The 27,995-nt window shown below is 47.5% G+C and overlaps 1 protein-coding gene across 1 annotated transcript; it reads left to right on the forward strand.

Annotated features, from left to right (window-relative positions):
* Nucleotides 1–1,014: 1,014 nt before the first annotated feature.
* Nucleotides 1,015–27,944, forward strand: LOC128730680 (leishmanolysin-like peptidase). The gene is made up of 7 exons (XM_053823755.1): nt 1,015–1,275; nt 25,443–25,574; nt 25,637–25,831; nt 25,909–26,294; nt 26,376–26,789; nt 26,860–27,152; nt 27,221–27,944. The coding sequence occupies exons 1-7, from the start codon at nt 1,015–1,017 to the stop codon at nt 27,694–27,696; spliced, it is 2,157 nt and encodes a 718-aa protein (XP_053679730.1). The 3' UTR covers nt 27,697–27,944.
* Nucleotides 27,945–27,995: the final 51 nt, after the last annotated feature.

Below are 27,995 nucleotides of genomic sequence, written 5' to 3' on the forward strand. Positions count from 1 at the left end.
CCAGAAGCGTCAAATTAATATGTTTTTCTTCATGTCGGACATTACCTATGCTTCGCAACATAGAAAGAGAGAAACAGAGAGAAAATCAACAACAATATTGAGCACGGGGTGTTTCGGGGGCGGTGGTGTGCGTGCACGTTTGTGTGTTTTGGTTCGCCAATTCGCGTATCGATCTTGCGCGATCGATCGTCCGGGTCCATCATCGGCCCCGTATGCCGGCATCTCGATCGGCATGAATTTCGCGAAGGCAGAGAGGGCATCGCCAAAGCACCCCTAAGCAGCAGCATCCATGGCGCCTCTCACACCTTGATACGACCGCTGCACCAATGCAGCTCGTGCACATAGCCCCGTAAACAACAGCAACACCACGAAGTAACAACGTTCGCGCGGTCCGCCTGGTGGTGGCACCTTCGGGCACCAGGTGGAATAAAAGTTGCCCATTCGCTGGGAACCACTTTCAGTCCGTTTTATGCAATCGAGTCGATCGGCGGCAGCGGCCAATGTTGGAGTCGCTACCGCGCGCGTACCACGACGAGCTTAGCTCCCCATTTTTCTGTTCGCTTCATCGATCCGGTTCGAGTTTTCTTCGGTATGTTTCCTGCTCCCTAGCGCGACCCCGAGTGTCCTGGAGCCTGGCTGATTCCGGTGGGGTTTGGTGAACTGTGTGTCTCGTGTTTGCGTGTGTGCGTCCGAAAGTGAGAGTTTCGCTGAAATTGGGTCGAACGGAATAAAGCGAAGGCGGTACGGGGGTCGTGAATTTCCCTTTCATTATGTTCTATGTTGAAACATAACCGGATGAAGTAAAGGCCTCGAAAAAGGAGGAAGAGCAATCGCGAGTGCGCCCGTGGACGTGGACGAGTGTAACGAAGTGGTGTCCTCGATTTTAGTTTTTTTCTTCTCCTCCTTGTGTGTGCCGCGCATCCTTCGTGCTGCTGCCACTAATCGCTCGCCTGGCAGCCAAATCCGGATGACTAGATGATATTTGTGGTTCGGTAAAATTATTCACAACGTCAAATGTCACCCGTGGCGCCGGCACACCCGAGAAACGAGGATATGGAAATGTGGCCATGTAGCAAAATCAATAAGCGCGAGCATTGGCGGCGGAAAAGTGGCAGTTACTGGCTGCGGAGTCCTGATTTTTCGAGGCTCGAATGCTGGATTTCACCGGTGGCAGCGGTGGCTCTTGTGTGGATGATTATTTGCGGCTCGCTGGTTGTGGCCAACTCCGTGCATGCTGATGGTCATTGCAATCATCAGCATCCGAAAGCGCATGAGGTAAGTGTGGTTTCAATTGAATCGCCATCCATCCTAAATCTACTGTACGATGTTGCAATAATTTCCTTCGTGCAGTGCTGGATATCACGCGTTGGGTACGGATGCGAAATGAGAGTCAGTAAAGTACCGGAAGCTACTAATCATCGTTGCTGTTAATCTTAATGTTGATCGCAATTGTCAGAAATTGTTGGGAAAATGGGGAACCTAGCTCGTGAACGTGAACGTTGAATATCGTGCTTAACAACACTTAAGCTGATTGTCGTAACTTAGAAGTTATTTCTTCCAAATCAGTCTGAATTAATAGAAAAAGGATATTTTTATAGGATACATTTCTACAAAGGATTTGTTTGATAGTTATTCAAAGCATGAATAATCCTTTCTTCTCATACAGTGCTCTTTAGTACTTTTAGCTTTTAGTGCTTTTAGCTCTTTTAGTTTAGCTTTCAGTGAAGTTAATTGTATTATTTTAAGCTTCTTACAATTGTAAGTATTCATTCACACTGTAAGGATACGTAGAACACGAAACATTGATTTATCAAAGAGCCACTTTCCTCAGAGCTATTTGTTGTTACAACATAAAGCAATAACACAGTACGATATTTTACACGTCTCACGAAAAAGCACGTGCAGCACGTTAAGTGCTTCGGAAATCACCATCATCATCATTATGCAGCCGGTGGTCGTGGCCTTCCACCTGCTGGGCTCCCAAAGAGTGGGTGGTTAGTGACGTTGATTCGAGGATGCATGGAAAAACTTCCAAAAATCATTATAAAAAATCAATTCCGGAGGTCGTCTCGATTGTCGAAATGCGCACTGAATATGCTGATCAAAAATGCGCTTTACACGCCCGTTATTTTTTGTGCGGTATTTTCAACACCCAATGCAACAATGCACATGCTCCTCAGTCAAACTCGCGACTGGGCTCCCGCATAAAAGCCACCCTAGCTGCCCTTAGCCACCCCAACATGTTTGTTAGGCGCTGGCATTTGATAGCGAAGCTTTGCGTGCTTCGACTAGGCAAATGCAGGCAACTCCTTTCGGCTGATTTACGTTATCCACCTCAGGTTCGTTGAGCTGTGCTTACAACACGCTTAAATGTCGCATCGAAATTCATGCTGCCTGGTCGGCCGGCTCTGGTCAGTGGGCAAAGGGGTTTGGGTGTTCGAACGACTGCCGGGGCAGGTTTCTCACCTCATTCGTTCGGTCGATCATCATCATCATCATCATCATCATCGGTGAATTTGTGGTTGGTAGTTTTCACGATCATCACCACCACTGGCAATCGATCGTGGATTGATTTTGTTAGCAACACTAGCACGCGGCTGCATGCTTTGAATGCGCCATTACTAAGTAAACGCCGTTGTAAGGGGTGTGGAAATTGCTCCATGTTGCAGTAACGTTCCGCGTTTGGCTACCGGCACGAATTGTGCGGCGTGAGGAAAACGCATAGACGAAGCAAGCGCTGGAAAGGATATTTTACAATATGCTGCGCAAGTCTAATTCAATTTTATGGCTCATCAATGCTTGTCAAGTATGAGTACAACGCATTTATGGTGAATGATGTATTTATTATTTACTTCTAGTCTACTTAAGGACTATAAATTTTGGAACAAGACAAAATATTGAGGCCTTTGAGTTTATGAGAACTTTTATCTTTATTCTGTCTCTTAACCATACCACTACTATACCAAACTGAGCGCATTATCGTTATAGTTTATCATGTTTGATTGTCGATTCTTTTTCCGTTCATTACTATGTGAAAGATACTTATTACTTGTAAGTGAACACCTATTTCCTCCTGGATCTTGAAACAGAAAACAGTTTTGCACATTTATCCCCCATTCGCATGATTTTTGGATTTCTTTATCGTTTTCACCTGGCTTTTGTTTCCGCCAGCTACGATCGCGTACGATGATTGATTGTCCCTGGTCGATGTAAAGGGTAATCCGATCGTTGAACTTCTCGCGAGCCTTCTCACTCGATCACTTGCGATTGCAAATGATCTTTCACTGCGTCCGGAGGACTTGCGAGAAGCGGCGAACCCACAAACGCCCACCCGCGGGCAAGAATAAATTGTTGCTAATTTTCACGTCCAACCTGACGACAACCCGCGGGCGGCATCATGGTAAATGATGAATGAATGGCCATCTCTTCGAACCCTTCCCATCCCACAACTAATTCCACCTTAGGGTGTGGAGTGCGAGACTCAGAACAAAGTACGCTAACGCAAGTGCGTAGGAACACCCTTTTTTTCTTACGTGAACGTGCTTTTTGAAGGATTACTCAATATCGCCGGACGCGGTCGATATCTTGTCGAAACAGCTCACAATCGCATTCGAGTTTCGCCATCGGTCGGTGGAATTGTAAATAAATATTTACCACATCAAATGCGCACCGTACTACACGAAAGTTCCATTTGTTCCCCAGAACTCGTTCGCAAGGGGTGCGAAGGTTTTGTTCCCTCAAAAAAAAAGAACCCCCACAATCCCTGCAGGGCGGTCCATGGGCGACTTCTTCGCTTCAGGTCACCCACACACGACCCGTTAATCGTGAAAGATTCTCACGCTCACGAGCAGAGAACCTTTATGTTTGCCTTCACAAAGTCTTGTGAAAATGGGCCTGAGAAGGTGGTTCGTTCGCTGGCTCCAGCGTGGGACACGGAAATGCGACAAATGCGGTGTCGCTTTAATGCTCACGGTCACGTTTTCCGGCGCTTACGGTTCCCTTCGAGGGCAGGTTCTTTTCTCCTCGAAGTGGCCCGTTTTATGAAACGAACATTATGAAGAGGGTGCGTACGCTGGTGGAACAAACGGTAATTATTCTACACGATGCAGGAGCACAACGAGCCCCTTAAACTTGAAACAATTCGCTTCAAACCAATCGAATCGAACGCGTGTTCGATGGTGCGTTCTCGATGCGATTCCCTTCGTATAAGATCTTCTCTTTTTCGTCCCCGTTTTACTCTCTGTACTGACATTTCGGTGCAAATGACGGGAAAACGATGGTGCATTGTTTGAAAATCATCACCTCACCGTACTTCCTTTCGATTCTCGTGACCCGGGAGGAAAAATACATTCTCTTCGCGACAAACAATCGCACGGCCGTTGGAAGGCTTGATGGCAATAATTCCCGTCACTCGGCACGTGTTCTCGATGGGGTTGAGAGACCGAGTCGGACCTTTTGCTGGGATTCGCATTGAACCTTCCGCCCTGCCGTTGTGATGATCGTTCCACATTGCCCTCTCGCTGGAACCATGTGCCAAAGGTCGTGGGGTTTTGGGGCACGCTCTGACGATTGTTTGTTGAGTCGTCGTCGTCGTCGAGATTTTGGCGTCCCAGTGCGACAAGAACCGATCCCTTTCAGCGCGTAGTGATGACGGTGGTAGCATAATTCTAGCCGGGGCGTGACTTACGATCACGATCGAGTGCCAGCAGCTCGAAATGGCAGAGCAGTTGCGGTCGAGGCCGAAGGGCTGAATCATCGAGCGCGGGATCGTGGTGTTGGGATTTGAATTTTCGTTTCCAACACCAGCGTACTGGACGATTTTGCGATTGTCCAAAGCTGATTGCTGATTTCGGTGCCAATTCTCGATCTAGGGCGGTCTTTGCAGCTGGTAAAAGCTCCTGCAGCTGAGCTGATTTGGGATCGTGACGTGCCACCGAATGGAGGCTTTCGCAATTTCGTGTTACCGAAAATGAAGCCTAAAGGATTTTTGTTGTTGTCCCTAGCGATGTGATTGTGTTGTGAAGTGGCACAATAATTCACTCTTTTCACACAGGGGCTATAATTTCTACCTCACCAGAGGTGTTTTTGGTTAAACCATTAAACGAAACAGTGCAGCGTGTGAAGCGGTTATCAAAAGCTTGTTAGCGTTGCGTTTTTTCAGCGTGCCCGTTGAATTGAGAGCCACACCCAGCGACAAGAACGCTCCCGTGTTCTTCCACCCTAGCAAATACGCGATTCCATGGAATTTGGAAGCACTAGAAACACCTCCAACTGCGATCGATGCCAAACCACACCGAGTACACGCCCAAAACCCACCAGCGACAGCTGAGCGCGATCCAAAAAATCCGCACAAAACGAAAGAAAAACCGCGGGCTCCATTGCGACCGCATTGTGCAAGCCTTGGGTGCCCGCGGGAGTTACTTCGACAAAAGGTTAACGAACGCGGCATGCCACCGAACAAGGGTGTGCCACCATCGAACATCAACCGACCGTGGCCGTTTGTAGCTGAACCTGAGCAATAACCGGCCCAAGCCGTTTGGGTTGCAAACTGCATCTGCCAGGGTGGCAGGGAAGCGAAACTAAAAATTCATAACCCACCGCTTTTGATCAACCGACCGAAAGGGTGCGGTTTTGTCACTGACCTGCACCACCACTGGCACCCCAACGCACGATTGTCAAGGTTCAATCCCGCATCGCATTCGCGAGAATGAACGCCCAGCTAAGATGGAGAAATTTTTCCACGTTTCGCCAAGTAACCGCACACAAGCACCACGATGTTGCTGTGGCTAACCGGTTACGATCGTGGGCTAGCTGCAGTTTTGTCTTCTGCCTTTCTCAGTTGCAGTGGTTGCAGATCATACCTTGGCTCATAAATCGCCCACAAACACCGCCACAAGGCGAGGATCAGACCGTGGTTTTGGTGTGTGGGGAAAAAAGTGAAAGACCTTCTTCTTCAATGCGCCCCGTTTGCTTTAACAGATCGTTTGGCGGATCGGTGCGAGATCGGTTAGACGCGTTAGGTGGCTGCACTCGGGGTAGGAAAAAGTAGGCAATTCCATCTATCGGTGGCTGGCCGCGATCTTGAGCGCTTTCTCGCTCTCGTGGGTGACTGCACCCGGTGGTAAGCCGTTCCGGACGTTCGCGTTGTGCCAGGCTGAAGGAGAAACCGCGTGCGCCCTTCCGTGTGCGTGTGCTGGAATGATCCGTTACGGTCCTGTGACGCTGTGACGCATGAACCGAACCGATGGAAGGCCTTTCAGGGAACGTACGTCTGTGAAAAACCTTCGCAAAACACGAGGAACCTTCAACAGCGAAAGGTTGCGCCACAAATCATTGCTATCGGAATCGGGAATTAATTTTCGTTTCGGAGTTGTTTCGGAAGCTGTTAGCAATTTTGCCTCTTCCTTGTGAGAGGATCATCAGCGATGGACTTCTTGACGATGATCATGCACCGAATGTACGATAAATGGAGATGATGTTCCGGTTTGATGGTCATCCACATCTTTTCTGTTCTTTTTTGGTGATTATCATGCAATGCCGTTGTCATGGAGATATCGGGTCATCCTTGATCGTTTCGTTCCGGGTCACTATACTTTGTTGTTGATTGGACGTTCTGATCGATGGCGATCGATTCGAAGCACTGGAGGCGTTATAGTTTACGGTAAGATTTGCGTATGCAAACTCACACTAATTGACACAGAAAACCTGCTCTCATTCCAAACCAGTCCTTGTTGTTTCGATTCACCGCATAAACAGCCCCATCGTCGCGATCCTTTCGAGCGACCTGCAAACGCAACTCCTTCGCGAAAGCTCTTTTCAAATGTGCTGGAGCTTTTTTCAATTAATAATTTGCATACCGAACCCCGCGGGCCGTTGAGTGAGGTTCGATTCACCCGAGCATGGCATGTAGAACCCAATCGAAGGTACTAGCGGTGTGAACGTTGTGCTGAAACCCGTTAAATACATACCCTCCATCGTTCGCGGACGAAGCTTGTCCTTGAAGGCAAGAGGGGTTGCACTTGACATTAGCAAATCGTAGGTTTGAGCAGCCCCTTTTTCCCATTCCCCAACCAGCCAGCCGTGTCCGAAGCATATCTAAAGGTGCGAACCGGAGCAACCAGCGGTAGCAGAGCAAAAAGGAACAAAAACCCCAAAGGCTCGTCCAATTGGCTTAAAAATAGCACTAATTTGATCTCCTCGCAAGCCGGAAAACTCGCGTGCACGTTGAAGCGGCGAAGCAATGGCTCCAAAGACGGCCAAAAATCGGAAGCACAAATTGTAGCTCAAAGCAAGACCCTACGTTCGAACATCGGTTTGGGCCAATATTGGTTTGGGCCACGCTTCACAGCAACACAGGCTTGTAGTGCCCATTCAGGCAGCTAACCGGCTCAGAACCGGTGGAGAATGGATTGTAACGGCCAACGAAGGTCACCGTCTGGTCTCGATGGGTTAGAATCAGATCACAGATCACGTCGACAAGGAACTTCACCGGTGTTCGAACCTCTCCACGGTGCTCCATTCGACACGTTCCGTTTGGATGGAAGTTGCTCGGTACGCTGACGACTATAGCCCGACGAGGACAGGTGTGGCCGATGGTGGAGCAAATAATTTAACACCGACACCGTGCACAAGTGCTGCGGAATAGAACCGCTATTAATTGATGCTAATCAAGTCCCACGAAGGGTTCGGCTGAAGGATTGCGTTTGATACGCACGTTCGAGGGTTTCCTGTTTTTTTGATGCCCCGTTCGTCATTCAACTGCGCGTTGGCGAGTATTGATGATCCTGTGAGATTTACTTGTAGGTAAAGCATGCTTCAGCCTCACTTAAGGAAGACTTTGCCTGGCATTGTATGAACATCGTGACCGAAGAATTCGCGCGAGGGAGTGCCAGCCCTACAGGTTGAGCGCAGGTATTGGTGGCTTCACTGGCTTTGCATTAGCTTTGGAGGTGCTCAAGGAAGTGGTTTGTTTGACGTATTAGAACTCGAATCGTCGCCGTGTGAAACGGTGAGAACGTTTCCATGATATTCCTTCCGTTCCTTCCGCCATAATCGCTAGCACAATAATGACAGTAATGCTTCAATCGGTCTCGTGCATCACAAGATGGCGTGCGGTTTCCACTGGCAGAAAGCAAAAAGGACCGTTTGTGTATGTGTGCCTGGACACGTACTGCTGCATGCTGCTCCAATCGACCGGTTTTAGCGCAAAAATCCGTGTCGTGACGTGGCTTCTCGTCTCACGACACACGCCTGCGTCATCGTGCATGAGCATAATCAATCCTTTATGCCGTGCCAGCTCACCTGACCGAGAGTATGATTAATTATATCATTTATCTTGCACGCCTGATTGGGTTGGATGGCGTCCCACCGGGGGCTAATCGTCAGTTCTGTTCTAAAATGGATGTTAGTTTTAAGGCGACGCGAAGCGATCGAAAGTGACGGCATGCATAATGTGTGTTATGTATGCGCGTTGTAGATTCAGGTTAGCGATTCGAAATGACTCATTGTCGTAATTCACATGCTGGGTGGTTTCGCTTTCAATCGTGACAGCTTTCTGGAACATCCCGTACAGTGACCGTTGAAAGAGTGAAAGCTGTAAGAGGCTTTGTAGGGATTTTCTTAGTCAGCCCTATTTTTCGCAAATTAGTTCGAAGGTCATTTGTGATTCACACAGTATCGCCTTTACATTGTGTACCCCCGTAACGTTGGCGCGTCCTTTCTCGCGATCGATCGACTAATTTCGCAGTGCATTCACTTAACCCAAATCCCTTTTTGCCACTCGGTAGCGCGTTCGATGGGTAGCTGTCGATCGGCCAACTAGAGGACACCGTCCACTGCCCAACTAACGATCCATGCAGGCACGTGATTTCAAAAGGCCTCCTCGTTCGGCTCGTTTAAATGCATTTTTTCTTCTCTGGCGCGTGCTCGGACTCGAACGCGCTGTCGGTTTTTTTAACGCGCCGACAATTTCATCGTCCACGTGTTTCCCATCTGCAAGCCACTCCACCCTGCAAAAAAGGTTGGGTAAAAGAGGACGAAAAACACAATAAGGCGGTACAATGTCCACTAGCGAGACGGAAAAGTTTACTTTTGCGAACGGAGGAATCACCGAAAATAATTGTAAACGCGTACGTCTGGTGCGCGCAATGGCGTGGTTGCGTTTTGATTTTTCGATTCATTACGCAAACCAATCGGGCAACGACGCCTGCAGGGAACATTTCGTCACGTGTTTCGCACGTGGGGGAGCTATTGGTTCGTAAACAAATGCGTTCGATTGCATGGTGGTCAAATTTGCACGACAAAAGAGTCGTGCGTTGGTCGTTGGGTTTGAAAATGTATGTTTCGAGATGAGTATTCTCGCGAAAAAAGGGATTTGTGATAAATAATAGGAACTACTGATGATGACAGCCATTTGTAGCCGTCTGGCCTTAAAAGGGTTAGCTTAAAAGGGCAGTGATTTGAATTTTAAATACCAGCCTAGTTTTACAGTGTTTGACAAATATTTCGCAACCCAGTACCAACACCCTACATGGGGTTTGTGCGTGTTCTATATTTTATCTGCGGACGTGTTGCAACATATGAATGCTAATGCCCAGGGTGACGATGGCCCCACTCGCAGATGAATGCTAATTGCTTCTGGTAACGCTCGCGCCACCCATATGTTTCATTCAACCCTCTCTCATCAGCTCCACCCGGGTGGCCCTGGAGCTCGCAGCAGCAACATTAGCAGCATTAGGCGCGTATTACGCCGGCGAAATGTGTTTCAATGTCAAATGGACAATAGGAGCAAAAACAGAAGACACAAAACGCTTTCGATTTCGTTCACTTTTCGATGACGAACTAACAGACATTCGTGAAACAACAACAGGCAACAACAATAACAACAAAAAAGAACACCAAACCCTCCTGCCCCCGTGGACGGAATAGAAGGGTTGTAAATGGTTGTTGATAGTTATTTCACCTCTCTTTTCGAGCCGCGCTCCATTTGACGCAGCGGAACGGAAGGTTAATTATGCGCCTGGCCACTTTAGCGCGTTCCGTCAGAGAAAAGACTTAACGAGACCCTCCCAAAGCGTTGTTGAAACCCCCCAATTTTGAGAGGGTTTTTTGTTTTCGAAAAGAAATTTCAGGGTTATTTTCTGGCCGTTCTCGATTTGTTTGGCCTTTTTTTAGACAGCATCATCTACGCCGCTGCAGCATTATCGGTTTCGAACAAAACTTGTTAAAAGCTTATTTGTCATCTTTGTCACTTTTCAATTTTCTTTTGGGCCTGTTGAGTAACATTAACCGTTATCCCTGGTCATTAGGGTCTAAAATGCCCAGTAAATAATTGCGATTATCTAACATAGTACATCAATAGCTGATAGAAAATCACACTGCCGCCCAAGCAGCCCAATTAGTAAACCACAACTTCATCAGAAATATGGGCACGTCTCGTAGTTGTTTCCCCTACATCACAGCCAGAACGGCCTACTATGGCCTCCTGCAGAGGCAAACTACTCCATTCCAGGCACACGTCAGGTCATCGGTTGCTTTGTTTTTATATTTCCATGCATTCTTCCAACCCACGTCATGTACCACAGATGGATTGCTCAAGTGAGCATATAAATTTTTGTCTAATTCCTCCGGCCGTTCCATCATGCTGCTTAAATTATCGTGCCTCCTAGGTGCTCTCGTCCGGTTGCACCACCATGCCGAATCCATTCTTTCCAGAGTCCCCAACGAGTCTCCATCGAGGCATCATATCATCATCCAGTGGACTCGGTTGGTTCTCAACCTCCGCTACGGTTGTTGGTCGAAATTCGGTTTCGCAAAGGCTGACAATGTTGTGTGTTTTTCGCTCGTACTAGAAAGGCACTGGTATACGGCCGTTTCAAAGAAGCGTTTAATGTGTGCTGATGCAGGCGTGAGAAGCCCACTGGAGGCTGAGAAACGATCGCTTCTTCACATGTGAGTCTTGCGTTCACATGGATGCAGCATGCGTTCGCCTTTCTCGATTGGCAATCGGTGTTACGCAAAGATAAACTTGTACGTCGAACGATTAGCAACATTTCGTGCTAGGCTTGGCATCGTTCTCGCTTCTGGTGCGTCCCATTTCAATGTGGAAACTATTTATTTATGGGCTTCCCTCCGCTTTTAATAAACCCCCACTTGAGGTAGCTTGCAGGTGGGTTAGCTTCTCCTCGACTCAACTGCAGATGCCGATTGCGATCGTTGCAAGTTCGAACACAGTTCGAGGCGTCTGCTGCACCTCGAGTAAGAGCTGCAATTATCTTAACTACCCCATTTCATTATTAAACAAACAGACGACCCGTTTAAGCCGTAGCAGAACGCCTTCAAACAGCTCCTTCGATGATACAATCGCCAACATGCCCTCGTAGTCCGCCCATGATGAAGGTCTGTGAACGAGACCTTCCGAGTGCCCATCCGGGTGCGTCCGGTGAAAGTAAAAACCCGTACGCGTTCGAGCCACCACGAACCAATTACCCTCCAGGTGCAAGGTCAAATAAGAAAGCACCCTTCCGGCGTCATCAGCGTGTGTTCTTCTCAGGTGTGCCATGAGTAAACGTCAACCAGCGTGCAGTAACTCGCGCCTGATCTCGCGTATTCCGGGTGACATTTCGGAGGACATTTCGCTCGGATCCTCCGCATCCCGCAAGGAAAGAAACCCGGTAAACTTTAGCCGGCAACAGGTTGCATCGATTATTATAATTCACGAACCACGAGCCACTCGGAGGGAGAGACGTTCAGGTGCACTTTTCGAGAGTGAGGCCATTCGGGAAGGCAAACAAATGTCACGCGTACGCTTTGGAACCGGATCAAATGTCACCCAGTGTGAGACACAAACCAACGGTCGTAGTTTGCTGTAGTACATGTAGCGCTGTGCCGGGCTGGAAATTGTGTAATTGAAATGCATCATTCGACGACATAGTAAGAAAGATAGCTACCTTCCCGACCGATGGATTGATTTAGACGTTACGATGCCCGGGTGCACGCGAGAAAGCCCAAGGTCCGGCACATAATACGAGCTCCTTCGCAATGCATTGGCATTCCTGTTGGGTGTGGCTTTGATCGTCTCGATCGTCTCGATCGTCTCGATCGATCGATCGATCGGGTTGATTAGCATACTAGCCGGACAGCTAGGGTGTCGATGTCAGCACGAGGCCATCCTCGACGGCATGCAGGTCTCGTAACTCGTAACGTGCCGTCTGCATGCCGACTAGACGAAATGTTCCCGTTCCCGTGGTGTCATCAGGATCCAGCAAGCTCCGCCAGGTTGTTGCCATCCCGGGTCAATCCGTGACACGCAACCGGCGGTGTGTACGAATTGTACGCCGATGGCGGTGGTTTTGTGCATCATCTTCGACTGAAAGTGAAATGAAGCGGTTATTTAATCGTTTCTCACCTTTTGGTCCGTTTTGGGGGGCGGTTTTTTATTTCGGGGACACATCACGAGCCCGGGGAAAGGCGCCTAACCTTGATGTAATATCGATTTGTCGGGAACGACCTCCCTGGTTGGGCTTTACGGCGTGTCTTATCCCATGCTCGGTTCGGGCCGTTTCAGGGGGGCCACTGGGTAAGGGTCGATTCGGCGCTAAAAGCGTGATGAAAATTACCACCCAACGACGAGGAATTCAGTTGACCGAATCCATCGAAGAAATCCGGTTTTTTCGGTGTTGTTGATAGCGGTGATTTTTGTTTGCTCCACCCCTAGGAAGGTCTCGATTATGCAACACCAACCAATTGACACCGCATTCGAGGAGGGGATGCGTGTTTTCCTTGTGGGATCGTGTCGCGATTTCGGGACATTATGTGAGCAATACCGTTGAGCGATGATAGATAGGTAATGCGTTGGGAATGTATTATCGCGGTCAGAGCAAACATTGGGGTTTGGAGTAGATTCCAGTAGGATTATCCTCCACAATGTCTCGTGTTTGTAGAACATCTTGTTTGAAACTGAGGCGTGAAGAAGTAGCGAAGGAATAGATTTATTCATGGAGGTGTATTTTTCGCGATTTTTCACTCATCAATGCATAAATTAGCGATCTCTCCGTTCGCACTATCCCGAGGTGGATGCTTTCACCGAAGCTACACCGCTCGTATAAAATTTCGCTAATGTGTATGCATAGCTTATCTGTTAAATAGGGTGAAAAAAATTCTTCTGAACACGTTCGAAGATGCTTTCACATTAACCTTTTTTATGCAACTCGATTCTTTTAGCGTTAAAACCATAAAGTCTGATAGACCGCGAGCCATATCCGAACGAGCCTTCCGCGTTGGCGCTGGAAATGAAGAAAAACTTTACATGGGGTTTGTTTTTTCGTCTTTCGCCCGTTTCGCTTAATGGCAGCTGATAAAAGTCTTATAAACGTTTAATCTTTGACCAAACCCCGTTTGTATGCATTGGTGATGCATTAGCTGGAAATGGGAAATTTGCATCGGACTCGTAATAGGAAACTTTCTCCGTTACCGTTACCAAAATATCGTTTAATTGTTTTTCTAACGTTTGAAACGAATGTGAAACACACACTCGTCTTTATCGCGAGTTGATAAAGCCGACTCACTTTAACGATCTTTTCGATCAAAGGAACAACAACGCCTCTGCGTGACGAAGCTTTTGCTCCAAAGCGTCAACAAAACGCCCGTATGCAAAATCGTGCAAAAAAGGTACCATAACGGCACCCCGTGGACGTGAGCCAACGTCTTCATTAGCCTTCGCGCCATTGCCCTGTTCATTACGTACACGGCCACGTGGGATAGAAAGGCGGCCAGAGTGACGATCGCACGATTGTTGCATTCAAGATCCACGTGCGGTTCGCCAAACTCGCCTGATGCAAAGCGGCACACAAATGGGTCGCGGTTTTTTTTTTATTATTGCTCCTCTCCACTTATTATTTCGCCGCCCTGTGGAAATTGTGAGTGCGTTTTCTCCTGATGGATGATGCGCCCAATCGGATCGGACACCTTTCACTCTTTGCCCGCCGATGTATGCAGATTGGCGATGCATGGAGTCCATTACCGCAGCAGAGCTCGTTGGGATGGTTGATGGACCGATGCATGATTAGCTAGCTTGGTTTGGCTAGCCATGAGCGGGATGAGCACGCATTCATAGCCCTCGTCATTCGTGAAGGGTTCGAGAATCGATCGACAGCTAGCGTAAGTTTCAAAACGCCTGGTGCATGTGATTATCATAAAGCCCCAGGTCTCTTGCGTTGCGAGACTCGTATGTGCCGTAAGTATAGGGTTTGGGCGAAGGCAAGTGACTATCTGGAAAAGATGATGCATTCACGCGAACTGGGAGAAGTTATCGGCACGACCCTAGAGCCGACCTCACGGGATTGCTCACATCGAAGTGTGTCAAGCGTGAGCATGACTGGGTGAAAACATTCGTCAAAGTACGTCCGCTAAAGTTGTCTGCCAATGTCACGATCTTCGTTTGTCCGCAGCTCAAACGGAGGTGCAAAAACTGACAAGCCGTACGCGTTAGTTGACTTCGAATGTGACGAAATATCTGCAGTTTGATGGCGGATAATTCACGTCGTTAGGATGGCCCATTAGCTGTCCAATTGCCGGGGGATGCAGCTAGAAGCTGAAAGTTGATTATCCATCCGTTTTCTATTCTATTGATATTTGTACGCTACTCTGCTAGCAATACCTGAAATAAATTAGATCTTATAACGACCTTTTTAGGCTCTATTTGACCGACATTACCATCATTAAAAGGCGCAATCTTCTGCATATTGAAATCCTATAATTTCTTGGCAATTACCTAACGCTACATGGGCTCGAAACGAATTCAGCAAATACTTTGCCAGCAAGAAGCGGTTAATAAAATAATAACCAATCCAACAGCTGAGCAGCAGCCTCCGATGGTGCACCTTTGCATATGGAAGAACTTCTGACCGGATGCTCGTCAGCATGGCGCCTTTTCCCCACTCAAACGTTGCCTCATTTCCTCCTCGCCTGCAATGATGCGACCATCGTGAGGATGGCTTACCAAATTTGATTGTTTGATTCGTGCCGAGCAATGGAACGTTTTTCCATCCATTCCGTACGCGCCCGCAAATTGCGTAACCTTCCGAAACGCGTGCCCAAGCCCCTAAACCTAGCTGGTGTCGGCTCGTGAATGGAACCTTTCCATGACCGGCATCCGGATGATGGACGCCGTCCATCATCGATGGTCGCTTTGCCCGATGACGAGTGGACTATCGAAATTTAGAATCAAACATTATCCCATCTTCGAGGGTCTTACGAGCAATTGTGACTCCAAAACGGTCGGTGGATCTCGATGCACGTTGTGAGCTTGGGACCCGCATTTTGTCTGCCTTGATTGAACCGAGGTGCAACGTGTGTGTGTGTGTGCACGTTTGAGGGAGGTCGTTTGGAATCAATTTCGGTGCAAAATTGCAGCACATCGTTTCAGCCTCGGCTCGCGTGACGGCGTGACTGTGGGAATGGGCTTTGAATGGTGCTACCTTTCCCGGCGGGCTTGGGCGATGGTGATACTTGCCGAAAAAGTTACGCAACGATCGAACACAGGTAGCTCAGGTACCGATCATAATTGTATAACACTAGATCAAGAAATTTTGATCGCCTCCGAATGCAAGCGTTTTGCCCAACCAAATGTGTTCATAATTGTCCTGATCGACCCGGTTGTGTATCCGGCATTAGAATGATCGTGTGTTTGTTGCTCCCGGACGATCATGCTTTTTGTGCCATTTCACCAACAGGGGGAACGAAAACAAACACCCTGGTTGGATATTATTCAAACAAGCTCTAATTTTGAGTGGGATCCGTCAACGGCTTCCGTCCCTGCGATCATCGTCGTCATTTGCCATCATCATCATGATCGTCGTCTGGCTGTGCGCGCGTACGTTGAAGAAATGATGTGAGAAATTAGCATCAGGCGTAGTAACAATGGAACGCACGCAACAAAATCCTCTCTCAAGCGAGCCCAGCATGGTTGGAGGAGTTGGGTTATTTAAAGTGATGTCGTGAAACTGTCAAAAAAAAAGCTCCGTTCTCCGTCTGTTGTTTGAAGTGATCGTCGTGACTTTGTTTGCACGGTGGAGGTGAAACTGCGTTGAGTCGTTTCCGCGAGAGCAGTGAATAGTTAATATTGTTTATGGATAAACAGAGGCTCACGACGAATGAGAAGCCACGCCGCTTTTGTAGTGGCAGCTTTCGTTTTGCTTTGCTTTTCTGAGCAGGACTGGGCTGGAAATGTGTCACGTCATGTCGCACATTAATTTGATAGTTTTTCTTTAGAAAGATACACTTAAAGCGTTTCCTAATAAAGTAATCTAGTAAACCCAATGGCCGGTAGCGCACACTCAAGGTGGATATATTTATAGCTCACAACTACATCGTGTGCCTTTCCTGTTACGTGAGCCCCCAGTGGGGTGGTTTCAGTTTTCTTCGTCATCTGGCACGAGGGCGAAACTTTACCGGAGCATGTTCCATGCACCACATGTGCTGGACATGATTGTAGAGTCTAGATTTATCGTGCAACACTGGCGCAGTTTTGCCGGTACCTCAGATAGCAAGAGACCCGACCGTCCACTCGAACGTCCGGTACCTGTGAAACCCAAGAAATGCAGTCGGATGTTGGATGAATAAAAAAAAACCAAGCCGCACGAAACCGGAAGCGCTGGTACCATCCAACAAACTTGATAAAGATGCAATTACGCCGAGGTACACATGGAAGATGTAAATCACCACGAGAAGTGGCTCGAGAGGTGAGATACGGGTGTGAATACACATTCGTTAGGCAGCTATTCGTTGTTTAGCTAACAATGCAAAGGGGGTGATGATGAACGCGTCTAGACGTCAATAAAGTTTGTGGCGATTGATGCGTCGGTACCTTGCGCAATGTTCAGCCGCGTGTCGTAGGCATCGGCGCTTTAATAAGTACTGAACGGTTGCCTAGTCAAAGAAAATCCGCCGAACTTTATGGGGGCTTTCTCTTCAGAAAGCGGAAAACTCTCCAAACTGCTGCCTGCAATGGTAGGCTTTCATGAGCACATCGGAAAACACATGACGTTTTTCTAGGCATTTCCTGCGTGCTACCGTCCTCTAAGCAGAGCGTAGTTGAGTTGTATTTGCTTTTCTAATGACTGACATTCATCGCTTTGCCAATGACCCTTGAAACATGACTTTTCAACCGGGGCTAAGTGAGTTGTTAAATGTTTAATTGATACTGAAAGTAATTCAAGGTAAAAGTGAAACCGATGGATGGATGCAGCACGTAGTTTACAACAATATGAACTGGATGGGTTTTTGATTGAGAACCACAAAAGGTAGCGCCAAAGTTGAATTTAATATTGAAACAGTAATAGGACAAAACTAGCTTAAGATATTTGGATGCTAGAGAATAATTATTTCAGAATCTTGACAACTCGACCAACACAACTTTTCGCACGTTAGTTCACAGAGTTGCCGAGTCACTATCGGCTTTATGATAATGATGGCATTGGTCACGCTTGATGCCTCTGAAAAAGCACAACTCACGTGCACCACTGTCCGTTCGAAAAAGTGCATTTAACTTGCATCGTAATTGTTTACTCCCGCTGCATATTAATCCCTCTCCGAACACTTTAAAAATACGTATTTTACAGGTCTATTTGTTTCCACAACATTTGCGCCAAGGTGCCGTCCGAACTGTGTTCCGTGTAGCCTCGGTGGCGCGCGTTATGAACGGCAAACGAAAACTATTTTCTTGCATACATTAATAAGAACCGACCGTTTTGCAATCCTCCCTCGATCCGTGGCGCTGCAGAAGGAAGCTGCAACTTTTCTCCCACCTAGAGCAGCGTGCGAATATTCGGCACCATTCCAACCGCCCCTGGCCACTCTGGTGTGCGCGAAAAACTAAGCAAGGAAAGAGGCAAACCGCGAGCCCACCCAAAACCCCAACGCCACCCAAAAGCCCACCCAACCGGAGAGCAACTTTCCTGCCAGCTTCCACCCACCACGGGAAGGCTCGCGCGAAGCGAACACCGAACCAAGCGCTAATCTCATTCCGGTTGAATTAATAATTCCTAAATTAAGACCAAAAACCAACAGAGAAACGATTTCAACTTTCCATCCTATTGCTGCGGGCTTCCTGGGTTGGGACGGGGGAGTGGGAGGCTATTTTTTACGTCGCGAGAGAGAGAGGTGGGGAGGGGGGAAGGGGCAGGTGTCCATTGGCATGGCGATTCCATTGCAAGAGCGTGTGTGTGTGTGCGGGGTTTTTATTTCTTTTCGCTTGATTGCGATATCGTTTCCTCGTCCCAAAAAGTGCGACAGAGACCGAAAGATCCTTGCTTGGGAAAGTGCAGTAAGCTCGAGTAGAGGGCTCGCCAGAGTCGCCTTAATGGTCAGCCCTTTGTCGCGTTGCACTCGATAAATCAACCACCGCGCGGTTCCCTCCGTTGGCCACAGGATTTGTGGCTTTGGTGGAACACGACTATAGACTCAGGGCGAGATCGACCGCACGTGCGCCGGCTCATGTTTCCAGTGGTCAACCCACGTAGAGGCTTCTAACAGCTGCTGGTCGGATAGTTCGATCGAACCAAAACTAGAAAGCGCTCGCCTGCACGTCCTTATATCATCAATCTCTCGACCAAGCTGTCTTAGCTGCACGGAAAAGCCATCCTGTCGCGGAAAAACCAGTTTCGTCAAAAGGGTACACCTCCAGAACTGGTTCACGGGCAACTTTGGGTGTTAAGATTTGAAGCCGCAAAAAAATTGGTCCAATCCCTGTCCTTCTTAATTCGCGGTCTCGGTGAGTGGGATTGTTTGGAACCTAAGACGGAAAGGTGGGCCAAAGCTTCTCGCAAGTGTGCATATCATTCGATGGCCAATGTCAAATACATGCGAGCGCGAAAAGTGCCGCTGGGAAGATAGATGGTTTTTTTTGGTCGTTTCGAAATCATGGTCATCATGGATTAGGTGTCCTGTTTGAAGTAAATCCACAGTCACTGACGAACATCATCAATGTGCACAAAAAAAAACAGAAATAATATTGTGTAGCAAAATTGTGTTGCTTTTCCTAAGCCGGAAAAATTGCGTCGACGTCGCACGGTTGAACAATGATTAAAATTTGCAAAATTTGTTTGCTCGGCACTGTGTTTCGATGCGGTTTTTGCAAAACCGGGCGCCCGCGACACGCCCATCAACCGCGAAGTTTAGCTGCCCATGCGTTGCAGCATAACGACATGATATTTCACTTTCGCTGATCTGCGGTCAGCCGGCCGTCACCCATATCACCGTGCAGTCATTTTCACTTTTATCAGCTTTCTCGTGCTGGTGTAGCAGCCGCGCGCGATAGCAGATAAGCGCAGTGAAGTACGCGGGTAGTGTCGCACGAAGAAAGTACCGCCCGAGAAGCGCACAAACGGGTTCTATTAGCTTCTGCTGCTTAGGTGAACCGCCATCTTGACACGCGTGGGGCGTGTGCGTGGTTTTCCCAGAGCAGCTGGAGAGAAAATGCCGTTTATGCTTATCGCTTACTGCGTGTGGTTGCGCAAAGTGCAGGCTCGACGCGATCAACGAACGGTCGTAATGGCGTACATTTGCATTGTTTGCTTGAGAGCTATCGCTAGAAATTAATGATCTTGGATAACGGGCTGAGCGTTTCATTGATACGTCATTTATTCATTTATCTCCTAGGCTATTACCATGTGTCAAATATCTTGCATTTTCTCCCGAGTTGGTTGGCATGTGTCATGTTTCTTGGTTTTTCTGCCTAGCCTACTGCCATACGTCAGGTTACTGGCTTTTTCCTTACTTAGCAACTGGTGGTTGGCTTGCATTTCCTAGCTTGCAATGGTTTCCGGATTGTTCTCCCACTGAATCATCTTTGCGTTTAAAACGTTCATTTATTACCACAGATTAATATGCAAGTGAATTGTATGGAATTGATTAGCTACAATTATTATTTTATACTTAAGTACTTTCAATGACCTTCCAAAAGCCAGTATTCACAAGTTCATAGAACGATTTTGCAACAGCAATTGTTTTTCTCGCATTGTTATATGATCGAATTTAATCGATTATGCCTCAGGAAGTTCGAAAGGTAGCAAAGGCCATCGCTAGCCGATAGATTAACGCATTTACAACGAACACTTTCATCCCGATGTTTCCCTAACCAATTTCGGTTGTTGCCAATGAGGCGTTAATTCTGCTGGCACACATCAACCCACTTCAAGTCAATACTCGGTGACTAGGTTTGTTGGGTTGTTTTGTCTATTTTATCATCAAAACTCACCCCGGCCCAAACTGTCGGTGGTTTGGTTGTGTGTTTCACTTTCACGCGAGCTAAAATATTTACTTATCTCTGTCCATCCATCACGTCACGATCTGTACTCCCTCGAGCCCGGGAAACCCTCGTTTGGATGGAAACTGTGCAAACAACGGCCGTCGGCTAATTTCCAGCCGAAAATAAAAACGAAACACCATGCCACGCTCATTGCAGCCGGTTCCGCGACCGTTGTAATCTCGGTTGATGCCTGTGAACAGCGGCAACGGTGGCTCTACCGTGACATAATCGAATGTCGGTCACAATGGTGCCCTCGAGGGCCGTCTCCCTCACTCTAGAGGGCTCATGAAGGTGTGTCTGCGAAGTGCAGCGGAACCCGAGGGCTAACAATGACAACCGTGACAGTTTACAAGCCGCTGTTAGTGTTTCTCGCCTCACTCGCCACGCGTCTGAATGTCCTGGTTGGAGGAAGCTTTTCGCTGTGCTTTTGGACGAAGGCCTACCGTCAGCAACATTGGCCGACTCTCTCGGCAGTGGCATAATGTTAGCATTACTCCATACTTCCATGTCGTCCCCCTCGAGGGATCGTTTGGGCGAATGGCACGGTTTCATCGCCACCATTTGCATTGCCGTTTCTCATCCACGTTCCCATGCCGAAGTCACCTGCAGTCTGCAGCACCTGCCTTGTTGGAAGCTTCCCGCGGAACCACGAGTGGCCCAATCCGTCCCGGTTGAGGCTAATAAAACGAACCAAACTAACGGGGGCTCGTTTGCTTACATCATTAAGCATCATCATGTTGTCACAGGATCGTCGGAAGCGATGGAACGTTAGTTCGACCATTGCAAATTCACTCTTGATCGAGTGCTTACTTCCTCATATCGTTCTAATTCCAACGATGCATTCCATCCCTTACTGGTTGGTGATGCACTTTCAAACCTGCACTCTTCGAAAGTCGCCTCAGTTGCTTTTCCCTAAGACGGACGAGATGCTGTGGTGAATTTCACACTCGTCTCTGGTCCCCGTAGAGCTGCTGATAGTCGAGCCTTCGTCTCAGATCAAGTCCAACGACGCCACCTTGGTTGGTGTTCGATCGAGCGCAATTGAATCAGCGAGGCTTTCAGGAAGTGATGAAAGATGTTCAGTCACGGTACCGACCACTCGGGCTCGCAATGTACCTTTTTTGCGCCCGTTATTCCAAGTGATCATGAGCCCGATCGTGGGTTTTATTTCCGCGGTTTTTTTTTTTGTTTTTATCTTGTAAAAGTCACTCCAACAAACTACCAGCAGAGGAGAAGAGTCTGGGCCACAAAACAAGCGCTCCTTGTGTGCGCCAAGCAAACCGTACAAGATTTATGGTTTAATTAATCGCACCCTGTCGTCAGTAGGCCCGGTATCGATCTTGTACAACCGATCCGTTCAATATGTCTGCTAATAATGTGTGGCGTTGCTTCGAGTTGGCATCTGCCGCAGACGCCGGTGGCATTGGAAATGGAGTGAAACCCTTCCGTAGACGCGATTGAAGCCTGAGATCGATGGTTGAGACAAAACTGGCACCGTGTATAAAAGGGCGCGTTTGTTTCTGTTGACTTTATCGAGCTGAGAGTTGCGTTATGCATTCGCTTCCGTCAGTTTGCGGTGCTGGAAGCGTCTCAGATGGAAAACGTGCACCAGACGGTTTGCATGCGATCGGTTCATCATACAATGGGAAAGAAAAACCCGCCATTCAAATCGAACCTAATGCTCAATGCTTCATTAGACTGCGTACAGATCCACATCGTCGATGTGACGATCGTTGGACGGTGGAATCTGTCACGTTTGATACAGACAGGAAAATACTGAAGCGACCGTGGTTTTATGCCGTTTCATATGCAAAACGCGTGTGCCATGTATTTAAAAAAGCACACTCGCATCCATTGTGCGCCGGCGTTTGTGGTTTTGTGAAAATTCCGTTTCACTTCGCTTCGGTTTCGAATAAATGAAATCGTTGTTTGGACGATTTGTTTTTTTGCTTTTTCGTCATGAACGCTGATGTGAACCGGTTCGGGCGGTGGTACGATCGACAACCACTCCACTCTGTGGCCCTGACCAGGCCGGCGAATCGCGATTCGACTGGGATTGCGATCACATGCCTACGGCGACAGAATCGCAAACCGTCGCAGGATGCAAACGAATCCGGCCACGCAACACCGCATCGGAGTGGCCAAATTAAGACCACCACCTTTTGCTGTCGCCCTGCAGGCTGTGGGTCGATTGCGCACGCTAGAATCCCCACCCGGTTTGCAGACGGGAAATGCCACTAAACGGTACCGTCACGGAACAGACCCGGGGTGGATAATTTGGCGAAAATGGTACCGGTTTGCGATACCAACCCGTCAGCTGGTGGGTTCTTTTTTTGCATGCGAACGAACTCGTGGTGCTTGAGAACCGAAGGGAGGCTTAACGTAACGGGCTTGTTGTCGATGCTCCAGATTTTTGGTAGCCCTTCTCCAAGTGCTCCGGAAAATGAGCGGAAAAGTCTGTATTACCTTAGCGTTTTGTCAAAATAATTTACCCAAAAGCATGTAGTGTGTGGCATACAATTACGTGCAATGCATTTAACGTTAAATAATGTGCATTTTTGTTAGCTATAGTAAATTACCGTTTCGCTTTATTAACGTAGCGATTCGATCGCGACTGCAAAATCACCAAAACGCCCTTCGAAGGCAAGGGCCGACAAAAATCGGACCTTGCGCTAGTAAGTTCGGGGTTTTTGTTTGAGTTCCTCTCATCACAACCCCATCGCTATAACGCTGCGATCATGGCCATGAAAATGGCCAGGTCAGCTTACGCTTCGCTAACCGTAACGAACGTTTTGCTCGGAAACGGATGTCACCGGTGGACGGTCAAGTTCGAGAGACCGATGCGAGTGTGAAGATGTGATTTTATTAAAATGTTCGTTCAAACCAGGTGGTATTGTAATAATTATGGGTCTTCGAAATGACTTCCTGTTTTGCTGTTTGATAGCATTAGCAACCGCATAAAACCAGAAATGGATTGTTGGGAGTTTATGTAAGCATATTGGGTGCATTTTCACGTGCACAACTCCAGGCAAGGCAGTTTCTTATCACATCCTCCTCATCTTCTGCCGGAATTCGATAACGCTTCCTCTCGTTTGTTCGATTCCGAGACCCGGCCAGGGCGAACAGTGAACGATCTATCGCAATTTTCGTATGAAGTGTAATAGCCTCTTTTCCTCACGGGCTTTCCGAAAAAAAAAGCTTCCGATCGCCTCGTAACCGCCAATGGGCAGCCGTCATCGCGAACCACCGTCATCGAAAACACCATCTCAACCATCGGCAACGTTACACTTTCGCTATCAGTCGTTTCGTAACCTGAGGGAATTGTTTCGGCTTTTTGTTTTTCCCTCCCTGCCGGTGGAATTATTTACCTCAAGAGCAAGAGCAGTTTTTTTTTAATCTTCCATTACTGCGGTCGGAAATTTCGCGTCGGAGATGTTTAGGAGGCGTCAATTGCGAGAGAAATTGTATAAATGATTACATCGTTCGTTGCCGGTGATGGACGATGATCATCACTTCCCTGTCTGGCGGACGACTTTGAAGGAAACAGCGAACACCATTGTGCTCATATCCTTTGAGGTCTCTTTTTGAATCGTTTATCATACTGAAAGACTTCCAAAAGGCATCAATCAATCGAAACGTCATCACCAAAAATGCAACTGATGCACCTCGATGTTATGTTTGCGTACAGATACATCCGTAGAGACGCAAAACGATTTACGAAACGTGTAACCAACGTGCTACCTATTCTATATAACCCGTAGCAAACCGGTATAGCCATGTTGGATTGTCCTTCGACATTAAATGACGTAACCCACCCTACCGGGTGCGATGTAGGAATCGAAGGGAGTGGTTTCGCTAACACTCTGTCAATCCTTTCGCTTTTGGGAAAGTATAGAGAATTGGCAGAGCGTGAACGGAAGAATAGCGTGTCTGGCAATTTAATCGCGGCTTCTGAATGGCTCGCAGTCCCATTGCTGAATGATTCATCTATGACGTCCCTTTGGTGGCAGGTAACCTCTAATTCCTGCGTTTAATTTCGTGTTTTTGTATCCGTTTAATACAGTCTCTCAGCATGCATCATTTACGACGGTCAGCGTTGGTTTTTCTCTCACAGTGAGTTGACGAAAATTAAAACTTGTTCGAGCCAAATGGGTCACTTCGTGAGATCTCGCTTTGAACAGGGCAGTTTCCGCTGATCGCCTTCTTGCATGCAAGTAATTGGTTTGGTAATGACTCTGCCAGCTGATTGCATCGATCTGCGATCGTGCAGGGAGAGAAATCGCGATCTACAGAATGATTGTCCCGTTGGATCGGTAGTCATCTGGTGCAAATAGCAAGACAGAACATGATCTCAAGCTGCAGGGTCTCCAAGATTTGTACATTGGTTAAATCAGGGCATTAGAGTAAATCGATTATGTTGAGTGCAAGAAACTCTTTTTGTCTTCCTTAAAATATACACAATAGCTTTTAACATCGATACTATCTGAATAACTTTAATATTTATATTTAATTGAATCCCAATTAGAGTAAAAGAAATTAACGTATAACATGTTTGTATTTTACACAATTTGCGTACAAATTATGAACTATTTCAGAAATTGGAGCAAATTTTCATCAAGGGTTCACATACAAATTATTTACGGTACTATGCTTACGTACGAACGTTGAAGCTGTACGATTGATTGCTGAGAAACGAGATTAAAACTGTTGCCTTACAATTTGTTTCTATATCACGCCAACACTAGCAACTTTCGAAATGGAACAGTTTTTATGTCCTAGTCATTTGTCACACGGTGGGTCGTAGATTTGATACTTTCAGCAGAAAGCTCCTTTTTTGTGTCCGTATCGATTTTAATTTTAGATTAACGCCAAACCGGTCTAGCATATTTTTTCCATCACGTTAGATAGTTTCAAATAGATCCTATCCATGAATGATTTATGTTCAATCCCTTTGATGGAGTTAGAACTTAGTTGCTTAGCAAAAAAAAAGGAATCCGCTATCTCGTGTAAATTAAAGCTTCGAAATCATGTTTTGTATGTTATGAGATGATCACATTATTTTATAAGATTATACCTTTCTAATACATGCTACGTACACAGAGATGCTTTATTTTCTTTATTTATTTTCCCTTTTAAGGTTATCCACGGAGTACAGCTGGAACCTTTGCATGTGATTCGGAAACGTAGTATCGATCAACCACTTCGCATACTGATCGTGTACGATGAGTCCGTTTACCGGCTGGATACGGATAAATTTTCTCTTATAAATGTAGGTGAAGCAGAATACATTACTTCGAACGAGATTTTTGACATGAAATAATATCTCCACAGAACACCATTCTACCAGAGGCGGTACGGTTTTGGGAGCAGGCCCTCATGGTACGCCAGACGAAGGAGATCATAAGACTGAACCGAAAGTGTGAAAGCAGCCAAGTGTTTGTGAAAAATTCAATGACCTATTGCATCGATTCCTGCAAGCAAGCAACCCTGTGCGGTGAGGTGCAAGTCCCACCAGATCATCTTGATGTGAGTAACGGAAGTTAAGGCGAGGTTTTCTGCCAACTTATTTACTCTATTCTCAATCTTTCTTCGATCCACTGCAGGTCTGTCGGGTTTGCAATTCTACCGGACAGGACTGTCACGAGGACGCAAGCACGGTGGCTGGTCCGGGTATTTCGAATGCGGATTTTGTGTTTTACGTGTCGGCGTTACAATCGGAACGGTGCCATAAAGGGCTGACTGTGGCATACGCCGCACACTGTCAGCAGGAAGCTGCTCTCGATCGCCCGATCGCCGGCCATGCCAATCTATGCCCGGACAGCATCAGCACAAAACCACAGGAACTGCAGACGTTACTCTCGACGGTAAAGCACGAGATCCTGCACGCGCTTGGGTTTTCCGTTAGCCTGTACGCGTTCTTTCGGAATGACGATGGCACTCCACGGACACCCCGGAAGCCTGACACCGGGAAACCATATTTGAACGAAAAGTATGATGAGCTGTTTACTGTGTTCTGTACATTTTCTTAGGCTTTCATTAACTCTTTTCTTGCTGCTGTCCAAATGCACAGGTTCCAGATACACCAGTGGAGCAATGAAACCATTCGCAAGGTCGTTCGCACCGACTGGGCCGTGCGGGATGGCACAATAATTCGTACGATCGACATGTTTGTGACACCGCGAGTTGTACGAGAAGTTCGCGATCATTTCAGCTGCCAGAAGCTGGAAGGTGCCGAACTGGAGGACCAAGGAGGCGAAGGAACGGCCCTAACCCACTGGGAAAAGCGAGTGCTGGAAAACGAAGCCATGACGGGCACACACACGCAAAGTTCGGCCTTTTCGCGCATAACCCTCGCACTGATGGAGGACTCGGGATGGTACAAGGCCAACTACAGCATGGCATCACCGTTGACATGGGGTCGTGGACTTGGTTGTAATTTTGCCATGCGGAGTTGTAAGGACTGGATCACTGCCAACACGTTAAGGTAGATCTTTCGTGAAACCTAAATTAGCCACCTTTTATACACCTTGTTATACTAATTAATGTGTTTACAGGGGTCGCTCGATACATCCGTTTTGTGCAAAGGTAAAACGCGATCCACTGCAAACGGAATGCACCGATGATCGAAGCTCGGTGGCGTTGTGCAACTTGGTACGCCACACTGCACCATTATCCCCGCAGTATCAAAATTTCGACTCCCTAGCACATGTACCTGTAGGGGAGGAAGGCTACTATGGAGGCTCTGTTTCGCTGGCCGATCACTGCCCGTATATCCAGGAGTTTACTTGGCGAAGCAAAAATGTGGTCGTACGAGGATCACAGTGCCAGTTCGAAGATAACAACCCAAGTGAGTAATTGTGCGACGAATCGGAGAGGAACGCGATTTGTGACTTAACTATTCGTTTGGTTTTCCAGAACCCGAGAAAAACTTTGCCCTTGAATCCTATGGGCCCACCTCCAAATGCTTCGATCACAGTGAGAACATGTGGGAGGAGCGTTCTTGCCGACAAACGCGCGAATGGCAGCACTGGGGTTCCGGCTGCTATCAGTATCGCTGCCAACAGGGCCGGTTGCATATTGTGATCGCGAATAAATCGTACGAGTGCTACTTTGCCGGCCAAAAGCTTAAGGTACAGCTGATGGCAGAGGGTTGGCTGCACCGTGGGGCCGTCGTATGTCCTTCGTGCAAGGAGGTGTGCAACAGCGAATTCGAACGGCGTGGTGAAAGGTGCAAGGTTAGCGAGGATGCACCGCCTGACAGTTTCTATCCTAGAGACGATTTGAAATGTAGTCGTGCTGCAACGCCACACACGAAAGTGTTGCTTTCTAGCTTAATACTTTTATCGTTAGCTGTGGCGACCAGCACGAGTGTGCCACGGATATACAGCTAATCGATGCCTTCGTCCTAGAAATGCTTCAGTGCCGTGCATTGTGAGGGAGAGATTTTTCGTAGCACCATTTCAACCACCATTTCATGTATGTGATAATATCAGCCGGGCGTCGGTTTCACTGGGACGCCCACGTGCCGGAGACAATGAATGCTTGTCTACCTAGTGCATAAAATAAGTCATAACAACAAAGTTAACCTAGGTTAGTGTACCGTGGAGGTATTTGAATTGAACCACTTTTACCACCACATAAACCGACGATATATCAATCGCGTTTAGAAATCGAGAGCTGGCTCATGCAT

The sequence above is a fragment of the Anopheles nili genome, chromosome 2 (genome assembly GCF_943737925.1).
Source record: "Anopheles nili chromosome 2, idAnoNiliSN_F5_01, whole genome shotgun sequence".
In the NCBI taxonomy this organism is placed as follows: Eukaryota; Metazoa; Arthropoda; class Insecta; order Diptera; family Culicidae; genus Anopheles; species Anopheles nili.